The 16,961-nt window shown below is 37.8% G+C and overlaps 1 protein-coding gene across 3 annotated transcripts; it reads left to right on the forward strand.

Moving 5' to 3' along the window:
* The first annotated feature begins 78 nt into the window (after nucleotides 1-78).
* Nucleotides 79-16,193, forward strand: rcan1a (regulator of calcineurin 1a). 3 transcript variants are annotated; one of them, XM_079617637.1, is made up of 5 exons: nucleotides 89-549; nucleotides 9,916-10,207; nucleotides 14,291-14,464; nucleotides 14,624-14,783; nucleotides 14,926-16,145. In XM_079617637.1, exons 2-5 carry the CDS (start codon nucleotides 10,121-10,123, stop codon nucleotides 15,093-15,095), a joined length of 591 nt encoding a protein of 196 aa, XP_079473763.1. In that variant the 5' UTR covers nucleotides 89-549; nucleotides 9,916-10,120; the 3' UTR covers nucleotides 15,096-16,145. The 3 variants fall into 3 exon arrangements, with proteins under 3 accessions (XP_079473761.1, XP_079473763.1, XP_079473762.1); XM_079617636.1 differs by having other exon boundaries at nucleotides 93-549; nucleotides 9,619-10,207; nucleotides 14,926-16,193; XM_079617635.1 differs by lacking the exon at nucleotides 9,916-10,207 and having other exon boundaries at nucleotides 79-549; nucleotides 14,926-16,147.
* The last annotated feature ends 768 nt before the right edge of the window (nucleotides 16,194-16,961 follow it).

The following is a 16,961-nucleotide window of genomic DNA, read 5'->3' on the forward strand; positions in this document are numbered from 1 at the left end:
AAAATACCGCTCAATGCGCAAACCATATGCAATACATTTCTTAACTAATTTGCATGGATGTCTTATACCGCCCCCTGCTGGAATTATTGAATAATGAATATGAAAAAGGAAACGGGAAGTTGTCAAGTTGGTATGTCGACGAAGCTGACTATTTTCCGCAAATGATGGTTAAATCGAGGTTGCTTATAACTTCCAGCTTAAAAGGCAAATATAGTTTATAGTTAAAAAAAGGTAAACTGAACACGTCAATGCTGATTACAAAATCTGTTCCCAAAGCATGCGTGAGTCGTTTAAGGGTGATGACATTGTCATACAGTAGACTAGATAGCTTAGCTTGCCAGTCGTAAACCATATGGTTTACACAAAAATTAATTAGGAATTAAAACAATCTAACGATCTAGACAGTATCCGTTTCATATTTACATTATGCAGCAGTCAAATAATGAGGACAGTGAGGCCACCGTGGACGTGCATTTTACCGAACTGACTGATTCACTGGTGGCCTGGAAAGTTCCTGTGGATGTTTTTACCATTGAAAGCCCTTTAAGAGTGAGTAATATTTAATTCATACTCCTATATCCTTCTCATGAATCTTATGTAGACCTGGCATGCATATAGCCTAACAAATAGACCATGCATTGACTGAGAATGTTCATATAATTATTGGACTTAAATGCCATGGAACATCAGAATATCACACCAAGTGGCATTTTGAAGATAGCACCAGCGCAATTTTCAAACAAAACGTTTGACACACACAAACAAAAAAAAGTGTTTGAGATTACAGTGCAATAGTTAAACTGTATTTGGACACATTGTCAAGCATAGCAGACATGTCAATTTTTACAAAAAAAAAAAAAAAATCTAATTTTCTGTTTAAGGCGTCAGATGTTTTCTTGGTTTGACATTTGTGTTATCATTATCAAATGCAAAAGTTAATGGTCCATATTGGCATGATAGCATCATGCAGTTGTAGAGTTGTTGGCTGCACATTTATGCTGTGAATGTGTCATGCTCTGAATTGAGCTCTGGTGATTGTGAACTAATCTTCACCATAATCTTCTTTAATGAGCCATAAGCAGATATAATCTTTCTCCTAATGATATGATGCAAGCATCATTTGATGATTAAGCAGTCGAGATATGGTTGTATAAGTTGTTGTGAGTATAACTGGTAAGATTTAAATTTTCTGTTGAATGCCTGTAACTTGGAAAAGACTGGCTTTTTTGTTGGTATAAAGTGTTACAAAGGCTAGTTAACTTTGACTAATGGAGTTTTTGGAATATTTATAGAAATTTTTGACATCAGTGGTGTGACTTTAATTTCCCTGACAGCTTCTTTGTTCCTCATTGTAAAAAGGAAAATAGGAACTTGGGGAAATATTATTCTCATTGTAAAAAGTCTTCGAGTCAATCCAGAATTTCTGTGTGGTTTCCATATGGCTTATCAAAATGAAACATTTCAACCATTTATCTTAGTACACTTTGTTTTCTAAACGTGTCTTATATACTTCCACCATAATTTGTTTAATGGCAGCGTATGATGTATTGAAGTAGTAGCCAGTGCTTTCAGAAATGGAGATTTATTATATTCCTCTGCGTCCCTTGAGTTTAGGTCTGAAATATTAGAGTAATTTACAAGTCAAGTAGCTAAGTGAATAAACACAAACAATAAATAACAACCCATAATGTACTCATTTGTTTGCTTTTTTTTTTCCACTACAAGATTATTATGACATTGGAGTGGTGAATAGGTGTGTTTGTTATGGCTGAAGAAATTTTCCACTTGACGTCACTTTTGTTGAGCTGTTACACAAATCCTAGTCATCAGACAGCCTTAAGTCAAATTGTAGACATTGTTATTATAATGTACTAGAGAAATTACCTGTTTCAACTATCCTTTTTTTATACAGTCCAGCTTAGAGATTAATTTACCACAGTGACGCGCTACACAGTTTTTGTCAGTTTGTCATGCCTGATGATAAATTAGTATTAATAAGACTTTGGGGCGTAATATACACAATAATCCAAGCATTGATATCCAAACACTAGAAGTTGTCTTTAGCACAAGAAGTAGGTTATATTTGAGTCCAGGCAACATATTTCTGGTGTGTGCAAATTTCCAAATAGGGTGGAAACCTTGAGTTGAATGGAAATGGGATGAGAGCATAATAGTCTGCTGTTGAGAATGGATAATATGGAAAATCTGTTCCATTGTGTTTTGCAATGCGGAAACAGGAAGCAACATGTAGCCTATTAGCTACAATGCTGATTGTTCCGGTTCTAAAATATGATTGAAGGAGCAGGTCATGTAACCACCATAGACATTAGCTATGTTTACATGGACAAGACACCTTTTGTTTCTTTCAGTCATAATGAAATCATTATGATGATGATGAATGAATCTGAACGAAGTGTTTACATGAACACTAAATAAAGTGATCGGGTTGATGTGCACGTCTATGTCTGTCACAAGTCTCTAATAGAATTTGATCTTTTGACACACTGCAGGAGTATATAGAGTTTCCTGCTGTTGGTGCATACTAGGCATCCTGCTTTTCTTTGTTTTAAAAAGCAGTCTTAAAGGAGAACTCCGGTCAATTTTAACATTGAGCTCAATTTTTAGTAAATTTGGAGTGCTGTCAATACAGAGAACAAAAACAAAAATCGGTGTTGCCTACACCGTGTTATCCTCTTTTTAAAATTTGCAAGGAGTCTGAAGGAAGGACTCCTGCCCTGCAGAACGCGATTGCGAACAGCCCGACGGGGGGCCAAGCTTCCGCTACCTTCCGCTGGTCCCGGCCCCATGCTTGGGACGGCCCTGCTAATAAGACAATGTTGTCCTGCACCTCTTCACAGACTATGAGTGGAGGGAGAATTTTAGAATGACACGACATTTATAAAACTTTATACCATGGTCTGTCTGAATACTAGATTCTGATTGGCTGGAAGGAATTAAACCGGTTAATGCACAGGTCATTCCACACCGTTTAATTCCTAGTCCTTTTAATCACTGTTCTATATAAATGCATGGTTTTCATTGAAGTGCACACACACACATACGTCACTCGCACACACAGAGAGCGGAGACCGCGGTGCGCACGCACAGAAACTTATCAATGCTGCCTGCGATGATTCGTTATCAATTATTCGTTTTGCTACTGAATCGCTATACTTTATAGGCCTATTCCTCAGCAACGAGGAGGTTACATCGCCCGTTTTAAGTAAGTAAACTCACAGCTTCGTTTTTAATAGATAGAGAGATGCTGAAGGTAATGCATCTTTCTCTATCTCTCTCGATCTATCGATAATTGATTCAAATAAACGCTATAATTAATTTATTGAAACAAATGTAATCTTACTCACTACTTTATTTGCGTGTCTCATTCAAAGCGGGCAGAGTGCTAGATCTGACTAGCCGTAACTGACGAGAATAACCGTAAATGTTCCCCTTCCGTGAAATATTTATAGACAGTATATAAGATGGACACAGCGACCCCATAGACTTCAACGGAGAAAAGTGAAGCCCATTTGAAGCACTCACTTCCTGATCGCCAGGCGAACTGCGCAGGCTCAAACTGAGCTTGAACACGTGAGCAACGTGTCTGACAGCTGTCAGTCTTCTAGTAGCTGTGCGGAGAGAAATCTGAATCATTCCCTTCCGAATCTCGCAGAAACGGAGAGCGTGAGTATTAGCTGTCCATGAGCTAGCAGCAGGACCAACTTTATCACGCTCTGTGGGCTTCTCTCTTGACTTTATCAGACTTTATGCCTCCACGTCCCCCCGATTGCCCGTGAGCTTCTCTGCCTGTCTATACGGTAATTTCTCTACAGTGCGACAGAGAGTCGTGTGAGTTATGACGCAATCGTTAGCCTATTTTTACAAAAACGGCTTCTACGGGGCCATAACGTAAGGTACAAGGTAATGGAGCCTTTTATACATTGTCGAGTTTCTTTAGAAATAAATAATGGACAAATGGAGTCTTTGGACGCCTCAGATGTAAAGTTATTCGCTGTCAAAGTGACGCAAAAATGAATGGGAGTCAATGGAATGCTAACAGCAGGTGAAGTTCTGCTACAATGGCGGCGCCCGCGGAGGCTTCAGTTTCCGGCGGATGGATTACCCCCTTGGAAATATTGCGCGGCAGACATCAATAACAGCTTTATGTTGTCAATGCTGGCTAATGATGGTATAAGCGGGATTATCCACGCTTTCACACTCCGCTTCGTGTGGTTCCTTGCCTCCACGTTCTGCATTAAGATGGTTTAATGCACAGCTAGCCGAGGATTATCACTTTGCCATGACTGAAAATGATGCACGAGTAGCAATATGTAAAGTTTGTTAGGCAGCTCATTGCCGAATAACTTAACTATAGTTTAATTTAGAAAACGGCACCCTGAACATACTGAGTTCAGTTACCCAATTACCTCAGTAAAAAATAATAATAATAATTTTGATACATCACTACTTAAAAGTTTACCCAAAAAGAAAGTTGTGCAGTCATTTACTCACCCTCATGTCATTCCAAAACTGCAGGACTTTGTTCCTTCTGTGGAACATAAAATATATTTTGAGAAATGTCTAGGGTTTTGGTCCATATACAGTGGAAGTTAAGGGTCACCAAAACTGTTTGGTTATGAAGAATCTTCAAAATATCTGCTTTTGTGTTCATCAGAAAAAGTCATACATGTTAGAACGGCATTAAAGGTCCAATAAAGTTCATTGAATAGCGCAGCATTATTCAATGTGTTGACGTAATTTCCACTGAAACAGAAAGACAAGGCGGGACATATTGAACAGGTCCTCCCCTTTTTTTAAATAGTCAATAATATCATTTAGTTTATAAGAGCTCGGACAGAGCCGTTGAGCTCAGTAAAGCCGCAGTTTAATCCTAATCTCTAACCGTTTCTCCTCCTAATCTATCACTTTAAAATTTAGCATTCTGTGTAGAATGCGTCCGATACGTTTTCTGTATGTGGCAACTCGCGCATATGATCCACTCATGATTGTGTATCCGGAGCAGACTGTGCGCGCTGCGGCGGTTCGCATGACACTAGACTTCAATCGCCTAATAGGAAGCATATTTACACTGTCTGAATCGTTCCCTATCCCCTTTATAGTGCACTATGTGCCATTCACCATGTAGAAAATATATGTGTGAACAAGTGACTGATTTTAGACGCAGCTTAAGCATCTGTGTGTCTATGCATCTATTCATCATTCATTTAATGTAGGGGGTGGGCGCTTAGATTCTAGAGAGCATTTGATTGGACAGAAAATCTGATGAGAAGCTGAAGTGCAGACTGATGTCATCAAAATCGTTGATCCTTATTGGCTGGAGTAAGAAACGCTAGGCTATATCTTCTAAATGCGAATTCTGTCATTGTTTTGGAGCACACTAGTTTATAAATAACCTTAAGGCTAACATTCATACTAAAAGCCAAAAAAACTTCATGGGGAATTTAAGAAAAGTAAATAATGACAGAATTAAAAAAAATTGTAGAATGATCCATTTAAAAATGGTATGCCTAAAGCCGCACAAACTTTATTTGGCTGCATGTTTTCATGAAGTTTCTATGGTGGCCGAGAGAAGTTTCTATGGTGGCCAAAAACAAAATAACAATTCAGAAAACACAACGACAATTCAGAAAACAAAATAACAATTCAGAAGACACCAAAACAATTCCGAAAACAAAACGGAAAAGGTATATTTTGAAAATGGCATACGTATCGCTGTTTGGACAAGCAAGAACCGGAATCAAGCGATTACTGGAAGTACCGAGTTTTGTTTTCTGAATTTGTTTTGTGTTTTCTGAATTTTTATTTTGTTTTCTGAATTGTTATTTTGTTTTCTGAATTGTTATTTTGTTTTTATAATTGTAAATGGACTGCATTTATATAGCGCTTTCTCAGACCCAAAGGTTGACCACCGTAAGTTTCACTGGAATACACAGTTTATTTTTGCATTTTCAGCAGTTATAGTTCATATTTTGACTTGGCTTCTTTCTTTCTTTTTACCTCCATAATGCAGATGATCATCATCTCCGCCTCAGCAAACAAACCTAATTTCAGAACCTATCATTGTAGTATCATCTTCCAACCTCAGTTCTTTGAACTTGCCTATTTACAGTGGCACAGTTGTAAACAAACTAGTGCAATACATGCAGTTTTGTGATCCACCAGTAGCACGCTGTTTTTCATCTGCTTTCAACTCAAGCTAATGACCATTTAACAGTGTGGGAGGTCTAAAGTTTTTAAGGGATAGTTCACCCTAAAATGAAATTTAACTCATAAATGACTCACCCTGGTGTTGTTCTAATCCTGTATGCCCTTCTTTCTTTTATGGACCACAAAAGGAGATTAAAAAATAAAAAATGTCCCGCTCGCGCTTGTCCATACAATGGCAGTGAATAGCGACCAGCATTAAAAAAGTCTGATCCCATGCGACACATCACATGTCGTATATTCCAAGTGCTCTGGTGAATGATATGAAATTTAATGTATTATTTAATGAAAATTCTGACCTTAGCCTTTGGTCTGTGCATTGCTACGTGATGTAGACTCTATTAGTGCTGTAGGTCACTTCGTCTCGCCCAAAAAGAACACGTTGTGAGAAATCAAGATTTACAAAAACTTGACAAGAAATACGCCTAGAAATCCCCCAAAAAACATCCGAGTACTTTCTTCACTGAGTTAAATATCTCCAGACCGGAACTCTGATAATCGCGTTTTTGTTCATCTTAATTGCTCTCAACAGCCAAAAATCTTTCTCCTTCCACATTCACCATTCGCTTATAATACACATTTTCTTCAAGTTTCCACATGTACGACCTATTCACAATATACATGAGAATCTAGGACATTGTCATCATCTTTTGTTTTTATGACTTTGTGTTGCAAACAAAGAAATTCTTGTCTATTGTATTAACATGAGAAAGTGTTGTGTACTGTATAGTTTAGGCCATTGTAAATTGAAACAAATCAAAAGCCTATTTTCAAGGCTTTATTGATATTTGCTGCTTTAGTTTAACTAGTTAAGAAACACTTTTCTGAGATATTTTTCACTGTATCTGCAGGCAATAAATGTGTCAAAATGTGGCTTTTTTTGTGTGGTTATTCACAGTCAGCTGAGTTTCTCATGATGAAAAAATCCACTTTGGTTGCTGCTCTCTGTGGAAAGTCTGGAAGGAGTTTGACACTTGCTCTGTGTGCGACATGGGTCCTCGAGCTGTCATAAACTCAGCTGGGTGTCTCACTGGAAAATATAAGCCGTTCTTTTTAAATGTGTCAGATGAATTCACATTTTCTGAGCAAACCTATTCTGATATCAAAACCACAGCTAGGGTCTTATAACCAAAACACTTGACTCAGAAACTTTCTTGGAAGTTGGAACCCACTTCCTGAATTGGTGCTTCTAAACATGAAATGTGCCATTTAAGTGGACAAATGAGTGACATCAGCCTGTATGGTCATAGTTTCTGAAAGCTTGAAATGGAGCCTATAGTCATGGCCTTAACCTCAGGTCAGTTTCGACTATTATTATTAGGTGGGCTAATAATATGTGCTCTCTGCTTTCCACATTTACACACATTTCTATGACGAGTTCATTTGCCAAGAAAAAGATAGCAGATCCTTTTATTTTTCATTACATTGATTGCAGATGATAAATTCATTACAACGACAGAAAATAATACTTCATTTCCTTTGGGGGTAGATAAGAATTTAATTTGCCATTTGACTTAAATAATGACCTGTTAAGTAATACGTAATAATTTTATCCACATAAAGTTATTTTTAAGTTCTTCATTTACCAACACATAAATTGTAATATAAGAATTGAATTTCCTTTACATTGACAGAAGATAATTTAATTAACTTTTACTTTGATGATTATTATTAATAATAATAATAAAGTAACATCAAATTAAGGCAAATTCAGTTCTAAAATTATAATAATAATTATTATTAAATATTTGTAAAAACTTGATTTGCTGTAGTATATGATATTTTTCTTGCTGTGACTTTAATGTTTGGTAATCCTTTTATTTGCTGTAACTTAAACAGTAGGCCTAAATAAGAACCTAAATGTGTCATTACAGTAATAATATGATTTGTCATAACTTTGATGGACTTAGCTAATAATTAGCCATTTGAAAATGAGGAATTCAACTTGTTTTACGCTTCTGACTTGAAAGAAATGTTTTTAATGTATAAGGTTTTTATAATAGCACTTGCTTTGTAATAACAATAAGCATTATGCTTTCCACCCGTATAAAAGCATACACAAAATACAGCAACACAATGCTGCTCTGTTCACCATTTTCCACCATGTGTTTCTTCCTCTTTGTTATTTGGTTTCATTGTTTTTTTGCTTTCCATTCTCTAATAAGAGACTTTGTTCCACTGGAATCCCAGCTTTTGACTAAAACATCTGCACACGACTGACAGATGCCTATGGCTAGTGTAGATCTCTCTTATCTCTTTACCAGATTGAGAGGTGGAAAGTTTGTGTGGAAAGTATGGGAAGAATGTTCACTTTACTCTTATAGAAGGCTGTTTATTTGATAAAAAATGGCAATATTGTGAGAACATAACTGGTTGTCTGTTTAATGTATTTAGTTTATTCCTGCGACGGCAAAGCTGAATGTGCAGCATTGTTACTCCAGTCCTCAGTGTCACATGATATTACAGAAATCCTTATATGCTGATTTGGTGTGCAAGAAACTATTTTAATTATACATCATTTACAAATGGTAGTGTTTCTTAATAGTTTTGCGGAAACCGTGACCACTTTTTTTTTCTGGATGAATTGAAAGTTCAAAAGAACATTTATTTGAAATATAAATATTTTGTAAGATTACTGTGTCGTTTTTATTTGCATTTAGCATTCTTTTTTCTCAATGCTGTCCACAGACCAGCAAGTTTTGTTTTTTTCTTGAGAACTGCATTTTAAGTGTTAATCAATCATATTAGCCTACATATTCCCAATTTTAAGTATTTTTTTTATTATTAAAATGCCAAATGTGTTTACCTTCATAGAAGATTACAGTTAATCTCTGTGCATCAGCTGTACCGTCGTCAGTTTCAGTATTTAATAGCCTAATAGCCTCGATGTTTACACACTCGAGAGGGAGAATATGGATAGTGTCTCTAAAACTTTGGAAGACTCGGAGAGAATAACGTCATACAGATCAGTGTTAAAAATAAGCCTGACAATGTGACAGCTGAATGCCACTAAACAGATAGCAAAAGAAAAGCTGCTCTTCAACAATAACGGGACAAATCCACTGCCCCTGGAGTCAGACAGGAGAAAACGAGTGGAATTAACACCCATGGAAAATATGCTGCGGGCAGCGCTTGATAACACAGCTGCCCTTCTGCCCAGCTCAGCTGATCTAGATTTTCCATCACGATGGGAGGGGAAGCGTAAAAGAGATATACAGTGAGATGACCGATACAGATCATTGTTTTACCACACCGTGTGTCCTGAAATAGTGTGACTGAATTGAGCAGAGATTGGCCGAACTGAATCTGAGCTGCATGGAAAGCAGTGTCACATAGTTTCCAGGACTTGCACTCTAAGGGTGTGTGTGTGTGTGTGTGTGTGTGTGTGATTAGTCAGCAGAGCCATTCGTTTCGGTACAGAATGGAAAAGTGAGGCGGAGTCTGCAGTGGGCGGAGCCTGTTGTTGGGCAGTGTTGAGGATCTTTATATAAATCGAGACGGATGAGTGAGCCGCAGTCTTACCAAGCATTCCAGACGTTTGATCGGTGGTGCAGGAGCACAGACGATTCCAGAAGATTCTCCCTCAACAAAGCAGCGTCACGTGACCGCAGTACAAAGACGCTGGGCTTATATTTGTGTATGCATTAACGTTTCTCAGTTTGACCCATTTCCTTTCTGAAAATGCTCAAGGCTCTCTGCGGGACTGAGACCGCCTGAGAAGGACTGGGGAAAGCAGGAGCGAAGAGGGTGATTTCGAAAGCATTTGTTTCCTGAAGCAGGCGTCATTCGTGTCCTCACGCTGGGGAAGGCAAAACGGACACGTCTCAACCCCTCCTGCCCTTTACGTTCTCTAACCTCTCAAGTCCTCCGGAGGATCCGTCAACGGGCTGCAGTCATGCACCTGAAAACCATGAAGTGCAACCCTTTCTGCCTTATCGCTTCCTTAGAGGATCTGGATATGTTTAACAGACCCGAAAAGAGGGTAAGGCTTCATTGACATGGTGCCTTACAATATTGAAATAGCTTTACACTTTAAATAAATACCAGAAAAATTACATTACACTGCTGGAATAGTTGTTTCAGCCATTAATCAGAATAAATGACAATAAAAGAGATCCGAAAGCTGTTTGAATACCCTTATATAACCTTTTGTCTTTATTGATGATGACTAGTCTATTTGATTTGTGCTTTATGTGTGGTTTGGGGTTGACCAAATGACCTACTTGTGTATCATGTATTTATGATGCAGTTGGTTGGTTGTGGTAGGGGTGGTTAGATCATGGAATAATGCTGTTGGAACATTTAATGAGCGTTTGTATGGACAGTTTGGGTTTTTTGAATCTGACGTAAGCTCTTACGCACACATGGGTGGTTGACGTGACGCTACATTTTTGCGTCCATGGTGACAAATATTAATAAAAATGTATAATATTTCATTAAAATGTCTGTTGTTATATACAGTTTAATCTTCTAGAACTAATACATCTGTAATTAATGAGTATTATAATTAAAATATGTAAATATTTAGTTTTAAACATGACATTTGTCCTCTGGTGTGACTGTCCGGGGTAGCTTTGCTTATCTTAAAATTACTGTAATTAAATGAAAAATAAGTCTAAATACATTAAAATACTTGAATAGATGTTATAGAGGTGTTAACTTAATGAAACTAAAGGTTATAAGTCATAAGGTCCCCATTTAGAATAATTGTGACACATTACATTTTGTCCGCAAAAGTGGTGTCCACCTGGTGTGACGCCATTCTGTAGATATAAAACGGGCATTAATTTTGGCACCTTATTACTGAGAAGGGTCCTTCTTCATCCAGGAAGCACAGTAGACCTCACTGGAGTACATGGACTGCCCAGAAGGTGAGTTCTGTTTAAAATATTTTCATAATATTGCTATTTCCATGCACTGTTGGAAATGGGATCCATTACGCTGTCCTTTGGTGTGACATAATCTAAGTATTGATCTGAAAATTTTCAGCAATTTATATTTATTGACTATTGAAAATAATGTAAATCTTAACACTGTTAGTCAGGATTGAAGACTGTGTCTCATACAGTTAGGCCGCAAACTGGCCTTAATCTTGAAAATGTCCACTGGTGTGACAGCACTGTCCTGTAGTGTGACATGAAATCAGTGTCACACTGGTGGACATGACTGTCACACCAGTGGATGTAAACATTCTTTGTTCCTATAAAATAACCAAAATCAGACAGAAATCACGAACAAACCAGATATATTTGAATCCTGCATTTATTAGCTTCTTGAATCAGATGAAGAGATGTGTAGAACAGCCTTATGGTCTGGTTGGTTCACGTGAGATGATTGACAGCTTTAGAAACTAATCATATCATGCTGATGTCATAGCTGACGCGAATCAGGAAGAGGAGAGTCATTGCTAGCTCAGTTAGCTGTTTTAAGCTCTTGAGATCGTACATTTTAATGCGATATGAATAGAAATGTTATGGGAACGGATTGGGCGGTACCGCCCAAAATTGCATACTTTTACATGTGTAATTATCTTAAAAACTGTTAGTGATAGAGAGGTGCGGTCTTTTTTGCCGCATTCCTCATATTCCGCTGAAAACAGTGGTATCCAGTTTGTACAGACTTCCTTGTTGCGTAATACCACTGCGTAAAAAGGCCAATGAAATCGATGTTTGCTAGGCAGATTCCACGCGCATCGACCAATGGAAAAATTGCGCTGGGAGGAACATTTTTCTTACCCAATCTGAGGACATTATTACCATGACGTATTCTAGCTAATCAGAAGACTCTGTAGCTGTCCCTTACCATAGTAGATGGAGTTGGGGGATCAGTGAAACGCATGGCAGATAACCATGTCCATGGGGGGCAAGACATACAAAGCCCTAAGGACCTCTATGAGTTCCTAGCCCGAAAAGAGGTCCCAAACATAAAATTCAAATGGATCGATGAGGCAGATATCCAGGTGTTCAACGAGATGTTGCCACCTTCTGTCCCGAAAGTACCTGGCATCTTAAACACACACCAAATACTTTCCTTCTCTGCTGGAGAGATCTTCTATAGGGCTCTAAGCTGTTTCTGCCGCTACCCAGAGATGTGTAACTGCTTCTCTCCAAGCAAGATGAGGCTTGCCTGTGAAGTCCAAGAGACCCAGCCTGAGAGTCCCAGTAGTGGAGAGGAAGAGGAGGAAAAGTCTGACGACAAGTACACTGTAGGGAAATTCGTCATTGTCCGCTATGACAAGAAGCCATTTGTTGGTCAGATCACACAACTAAATGCTGAGCACATTGAGGTCAATTGCATGGTGCAAATTGGCAGGAAAAACACATTCAAGTGGCCTGCTAGGCGAGACTGCATTATGTACAGCAAGGACCAACTTGTCAGTGTCATCTCTGAGCCAGAGCCCCACCAGCGTGCAGCCCAACTCACCAAATATGACTGGCTGCTGTTCAATGAGGTGTGAAAGGAGGATGAGTCCTTAAACTCTAAAACACTACTTTTTTTCTTTTTTTGTATTTCACAGTGTACTCTGTATGAATTATTTTTATGAACCACAGGATGTTTTGCTGTTTTATTCTGTATGAATTATTTTTATGAACCACATGATGTTTTGCTGTTTTATTCTGATCAATTCCATTTATGGTTATGAAATGTGACAAGGTGGCCCTATAACTTAAAGCTTACCTTTTTATTTTAGTGAATTTTAAAATAAATTTGAACAAGTAATAAGCCAGGTGAATTTTGTTTACATGTTAATGTTATGTTGCTAAATGTTACGATAGCTCCCAGGTCTTTTTTATGGGAATGTTGGTTTCTTCTTCTTTCTTCTGACTTTATTGTACAAAACACATTTGAACTTGAAGTTGTACCTTTGTTTTAATGAATTGTTTTAATTATCTGAACAAGAAATAATAAATGTGACTTTGTACAAAACAAGGGCATACTGGTACTTTTTGTTGTCCAATGGTGTGACGAAATGTCCTGTGGTGTGACAAACTGAATTATAAGTGGAAAAGGCATTTAAATGCACAAATTTATGTAAAAGGTGTTGAATAGTATAATAATAATATCATCACTGTGCACATATATAAGGATGGAATGAAACTTCATTAGGTTTTATACAAATGATAATGAATATAATCCAGACGTTTGGGTAAAGTCCCTATGTGTACATTTTATAGTGGGATAATAACATGATTGTGAATTTTTATTGGTTACTTTTGATGTGGGAATGTAATTAGGACAAATTGATTAGGATTGTGCATATTTGTATTATCTGTCACACAATCTCTGAATTGAATATTAACATAAAAAATGTTGTCACACCGGTGGACAATTTTTGGGACTACCACACAAAAAAGTTAATAAAATGCTAAATTAATAAGGAATTAGAAAGGGACACATTCAGTTTTGAGTTATTCACATATTAAGCAATATAATTATAAGACATTTGACATGCATTTTAGAAAAAAAAAATTTCCCACTTTGGATTTGAGTTCACGTCAACCACCCACATGCATACACTACACTATACCCAATAAGAATAACCCAGGATTTGTGGATCATACTCTACTAAATCTCTGCATAGCTTGAAATGGTCCATCAGGATAGTCCGTCTGCATGTTCTCACTGTGCAGTAAGTCTCTGTTACCTTGGAAACCAATATCTTGTCGAGCACTGACAGACGTGGTCATTTTTAGGATGTGTATTAGATTAGTAGCTATGTGCGTCAGTAAGGTTTAATATAGAAGCGTTTACTGAATAACAATCTGGCAGTATCCCCAAAAACAAGATAAATGGATTTAGCACCATGAAGTCTTACGAGCGCAGTCTCGCCACAGGGTGGTTGGTAATCTAGTGCTTTAGGATTAAGTTTTTTTTTTATAAAGGTTGCCAGACTGAGCCTAAATGGAGGTACACTTTCAAACACTTGACATCAGATTGCTCCACAGGGAATGTTTATTTATGTACTCTTCTTGCTTCAACCGCAAAATGTTCATTTCTTACTGCTGTTTCCATGAAGACGCATAGTCAAATGTATTAATTTGAGATGCTTTCCTCTCATCCACAGGCTAGTTTTGAGGATCTGTTCCGTGCCTTTGACCGAAACGTCACCTTCCAGTTCTTCAAGAGTTTCCGTCGGGTGAGGATAAACTTTAGCAATGCTCTGGCCGCTGCGGAGGCAAGAGCAAAACTCCACAAAAGTGACTTCAGCGGCAGGGAGGTGCGACTCTATTTTGCCCAGGTATGTCACCTAAAAAGTGTGTGTGTGTGTGTGTGTGTGTTATTTGTATTATGTGTGAGTGAAATATTTGTATTATTATTAGTATATATTGATAAAATAAAATGATTATATAATTGTATCATTTAATAACAATAAATAAATATATCTTTCTTTTCCTAGTCTGTGCACATTGGCAGTCCACACCTGGAGCCTCCTAAACCAGATAAGCAGTTCCTCCTGTCGCCTCCTCCGTCACCTCCTGTGGGTTGGGAGCAGGCAAAGGACGCCACACCTGTCATTAACTATGACCTTCTGTGTGCCATCTCCAGACTAGGCCCAGGTACAACACATGCAATGTCTCACATTCTCATTGAATCTTTTTTCTGAATGGTCCATACTTCTAAAATAGGTCAGCGATTTAAATTATAAATTTAATTTGGCCTGCGTTGAATTTCTAAAAATAAATTATCTCTGTATGGCAGGTGAAAAGTATGAGCTCCAGCCAGGAACTCCCACCACTCCCAGCGTGGTTGTTCATGTTTGCGAAAACGATCAAGAAAGCTCAGGAAATGAGGAGGATATGGATGGTGGCAGACGTCCACGTCCAAAAATCATCCAGACCCGTCGTCCAGAATATACTGTCACGCAGTGATCCTAGGGAACCTCTCATTGTGCCATAATCTTTGCTTTACTATCACAAGACCCTCTGGGGGATCTGCAGAGGCACGCAGTTGGTTCTCCAGACCACTAGAGGACGCCTTAAGACAGAACCTCAGCCCTGTGGAGAGAGACATAATGTATATGTCCACTGTCTCATAGGACAATGGGGTTCACTGCATGCGTTCGTTCATTCGTTCGTTCGATGGTAGAGTGACTAATTTTTCTGCAGGCTGGGGGTTTTCAAGAGTGCTTTCATTGGTAACTGTGGCCATGGAGAACATCAGTCTCATATTGTGTAATGTTTTTTGTATCTTGGGAAGCATGTTGAATCCCAGTCATTGGATGTGTTGATATGATTACTTTGTATTTCCTTATTAGTTTAGCTTGATATTTTCAAGCTCTTATTGAATTAACACTCAAGTGCAAGATTATTGGAACTTGAACTAGAGTAAATGCTGACTATGAAGTAAATAATTTCTCATAAAAGGGGTTTATTTTTCCCATTCATATCGCAATTGTAAGTCTCATTCCACCTTGTGCCTCAGCATGTTCCTAAATGACAGAATCACAATTTAGTGCTCTCCTATGACTAACATTTTTATTTGTCTAGATGTCCACATCTTTTTGGGAAGGTGAGTTAGGTTATATGAGAGTCCATTGTTTTAACGTATTTAACAAAACTGACTTTTTAAAAAAATAAGATGCGTAATTAGTCTTTAAGATGCGTTTTTAGGATGTACTGAAAGGAAGGGTCCTCAATTTCATGCACTTGAGTCATTTGTAGGACCATAACACTGTAATCAGTTTTGATTGAGGACTGTTACACTCTTTACCAGGATGAACATCAATTGATTTTATTACGTGGAGCTTAATAATATATTTCTGATGCCTTTTACTGTTTGTAATGTCTGTATATAATGGTATATGTTTTGTTTTTTGTATTTTACTTGGTTTTGAACATGTCACTGACTTGGAAATGGCTTGGGTGTTTGTCCTGTCATAAATAACAGCCATAACATGTCATTAAAATAAGTTGTTTTTCTTCACAAAGTTGTTCTGGCCTTTTCACTTTTTTAAAGCAAAACTGTATTTTAGTCTGCAATATTGTGAGTGTTCTGACTTTCAGCCCACATGCCTCTTGAGTTTTATGCATTTAGTCATTTTCAGAAGATGACTCAGCGTACATCCAGTATGCTGGTATCGCAATAATGACGCAAGTCGAGGACTTTTCAAGGATATGTCTTTTTCTCTTTTTTTGCCTTGAAATAGAATCTGTAAAAGTCTCGAATGCCTTCCTACCTGCCTCAATGTACGGCATTGTTCAACTTGCATGTGGAGTTATTTAGCATCAAGGTCAAGCTGACAGAGGTGATCGAAATATCTACAGTCTCCATGTGACTCATGCCCATCTCCACCAACATATCATTTAACTAGCTTGTTAAAGTCAAAAACATACATTGAAAAACATCACTCTGTCCTACATAACTATTAATTCGGGATGGGGCTGATCTGTGCAGAATTTCATTGGTCAGCTAGTCTTTTTTTTAGACTCAGACTTTTCTCCCTGAAGAAGCGGATGACCTTGGCTTGTTAGATTCATTAAAGCTGTTGACATTTTAAGAGGGTTGGATCATTGAGTTAGTCTCTCCATGTTGATAATGGGGTGGAACCATGATCAGATACTATCCTGTCTTCCTTAGTCTATTTTTTTTAAAGGTACGACACAAGAGGACTAGCAGGAGAGATTCCCAACACAATTTTTGGCTTCTCTTGCAGTAAACTAAAAGTTCATATTTACACCAAAGACTATAAGGTATGTTCGTTCATTTTATGTTATATTATTTTCTTACTGGAGAAA

Source organism: Phoxinus phoxinus (genome assembly GCF_949152265.1).
Source record: "Phoxinus phoxinus genome assembly, chromosome: 7".
NCBI classification, from domain to species: Eukaryota; Metazoa; Chordata; class Actinopteri; order Cypriniformes; family Leuciscidae; genus Phoxinus; species Phoxinus phoxinus.

Coding starts and splice junctions, on each gene's coding strand:
- rcan1a (XM_079617635.1), top strand. CDS start 427: ATGCAGCAGTCAAATAATGAGGACAGTGAGGCCACCGTGGACGTGCAT. Junction 14,465..14,623: donor TGCGACTCTATTTTGCCCAG/GTATGTCACCTA, acceptor TTCTTTTCCTAG/TCTGTGCACATTGGCAGTCC. Junction 14,784..14,925: donor CATCTCCAGACTAGGCCCAG/GTACAACACATG, acceptor TCTGTATGGCAG/GTGAAAAGTATGAGCTCCAG.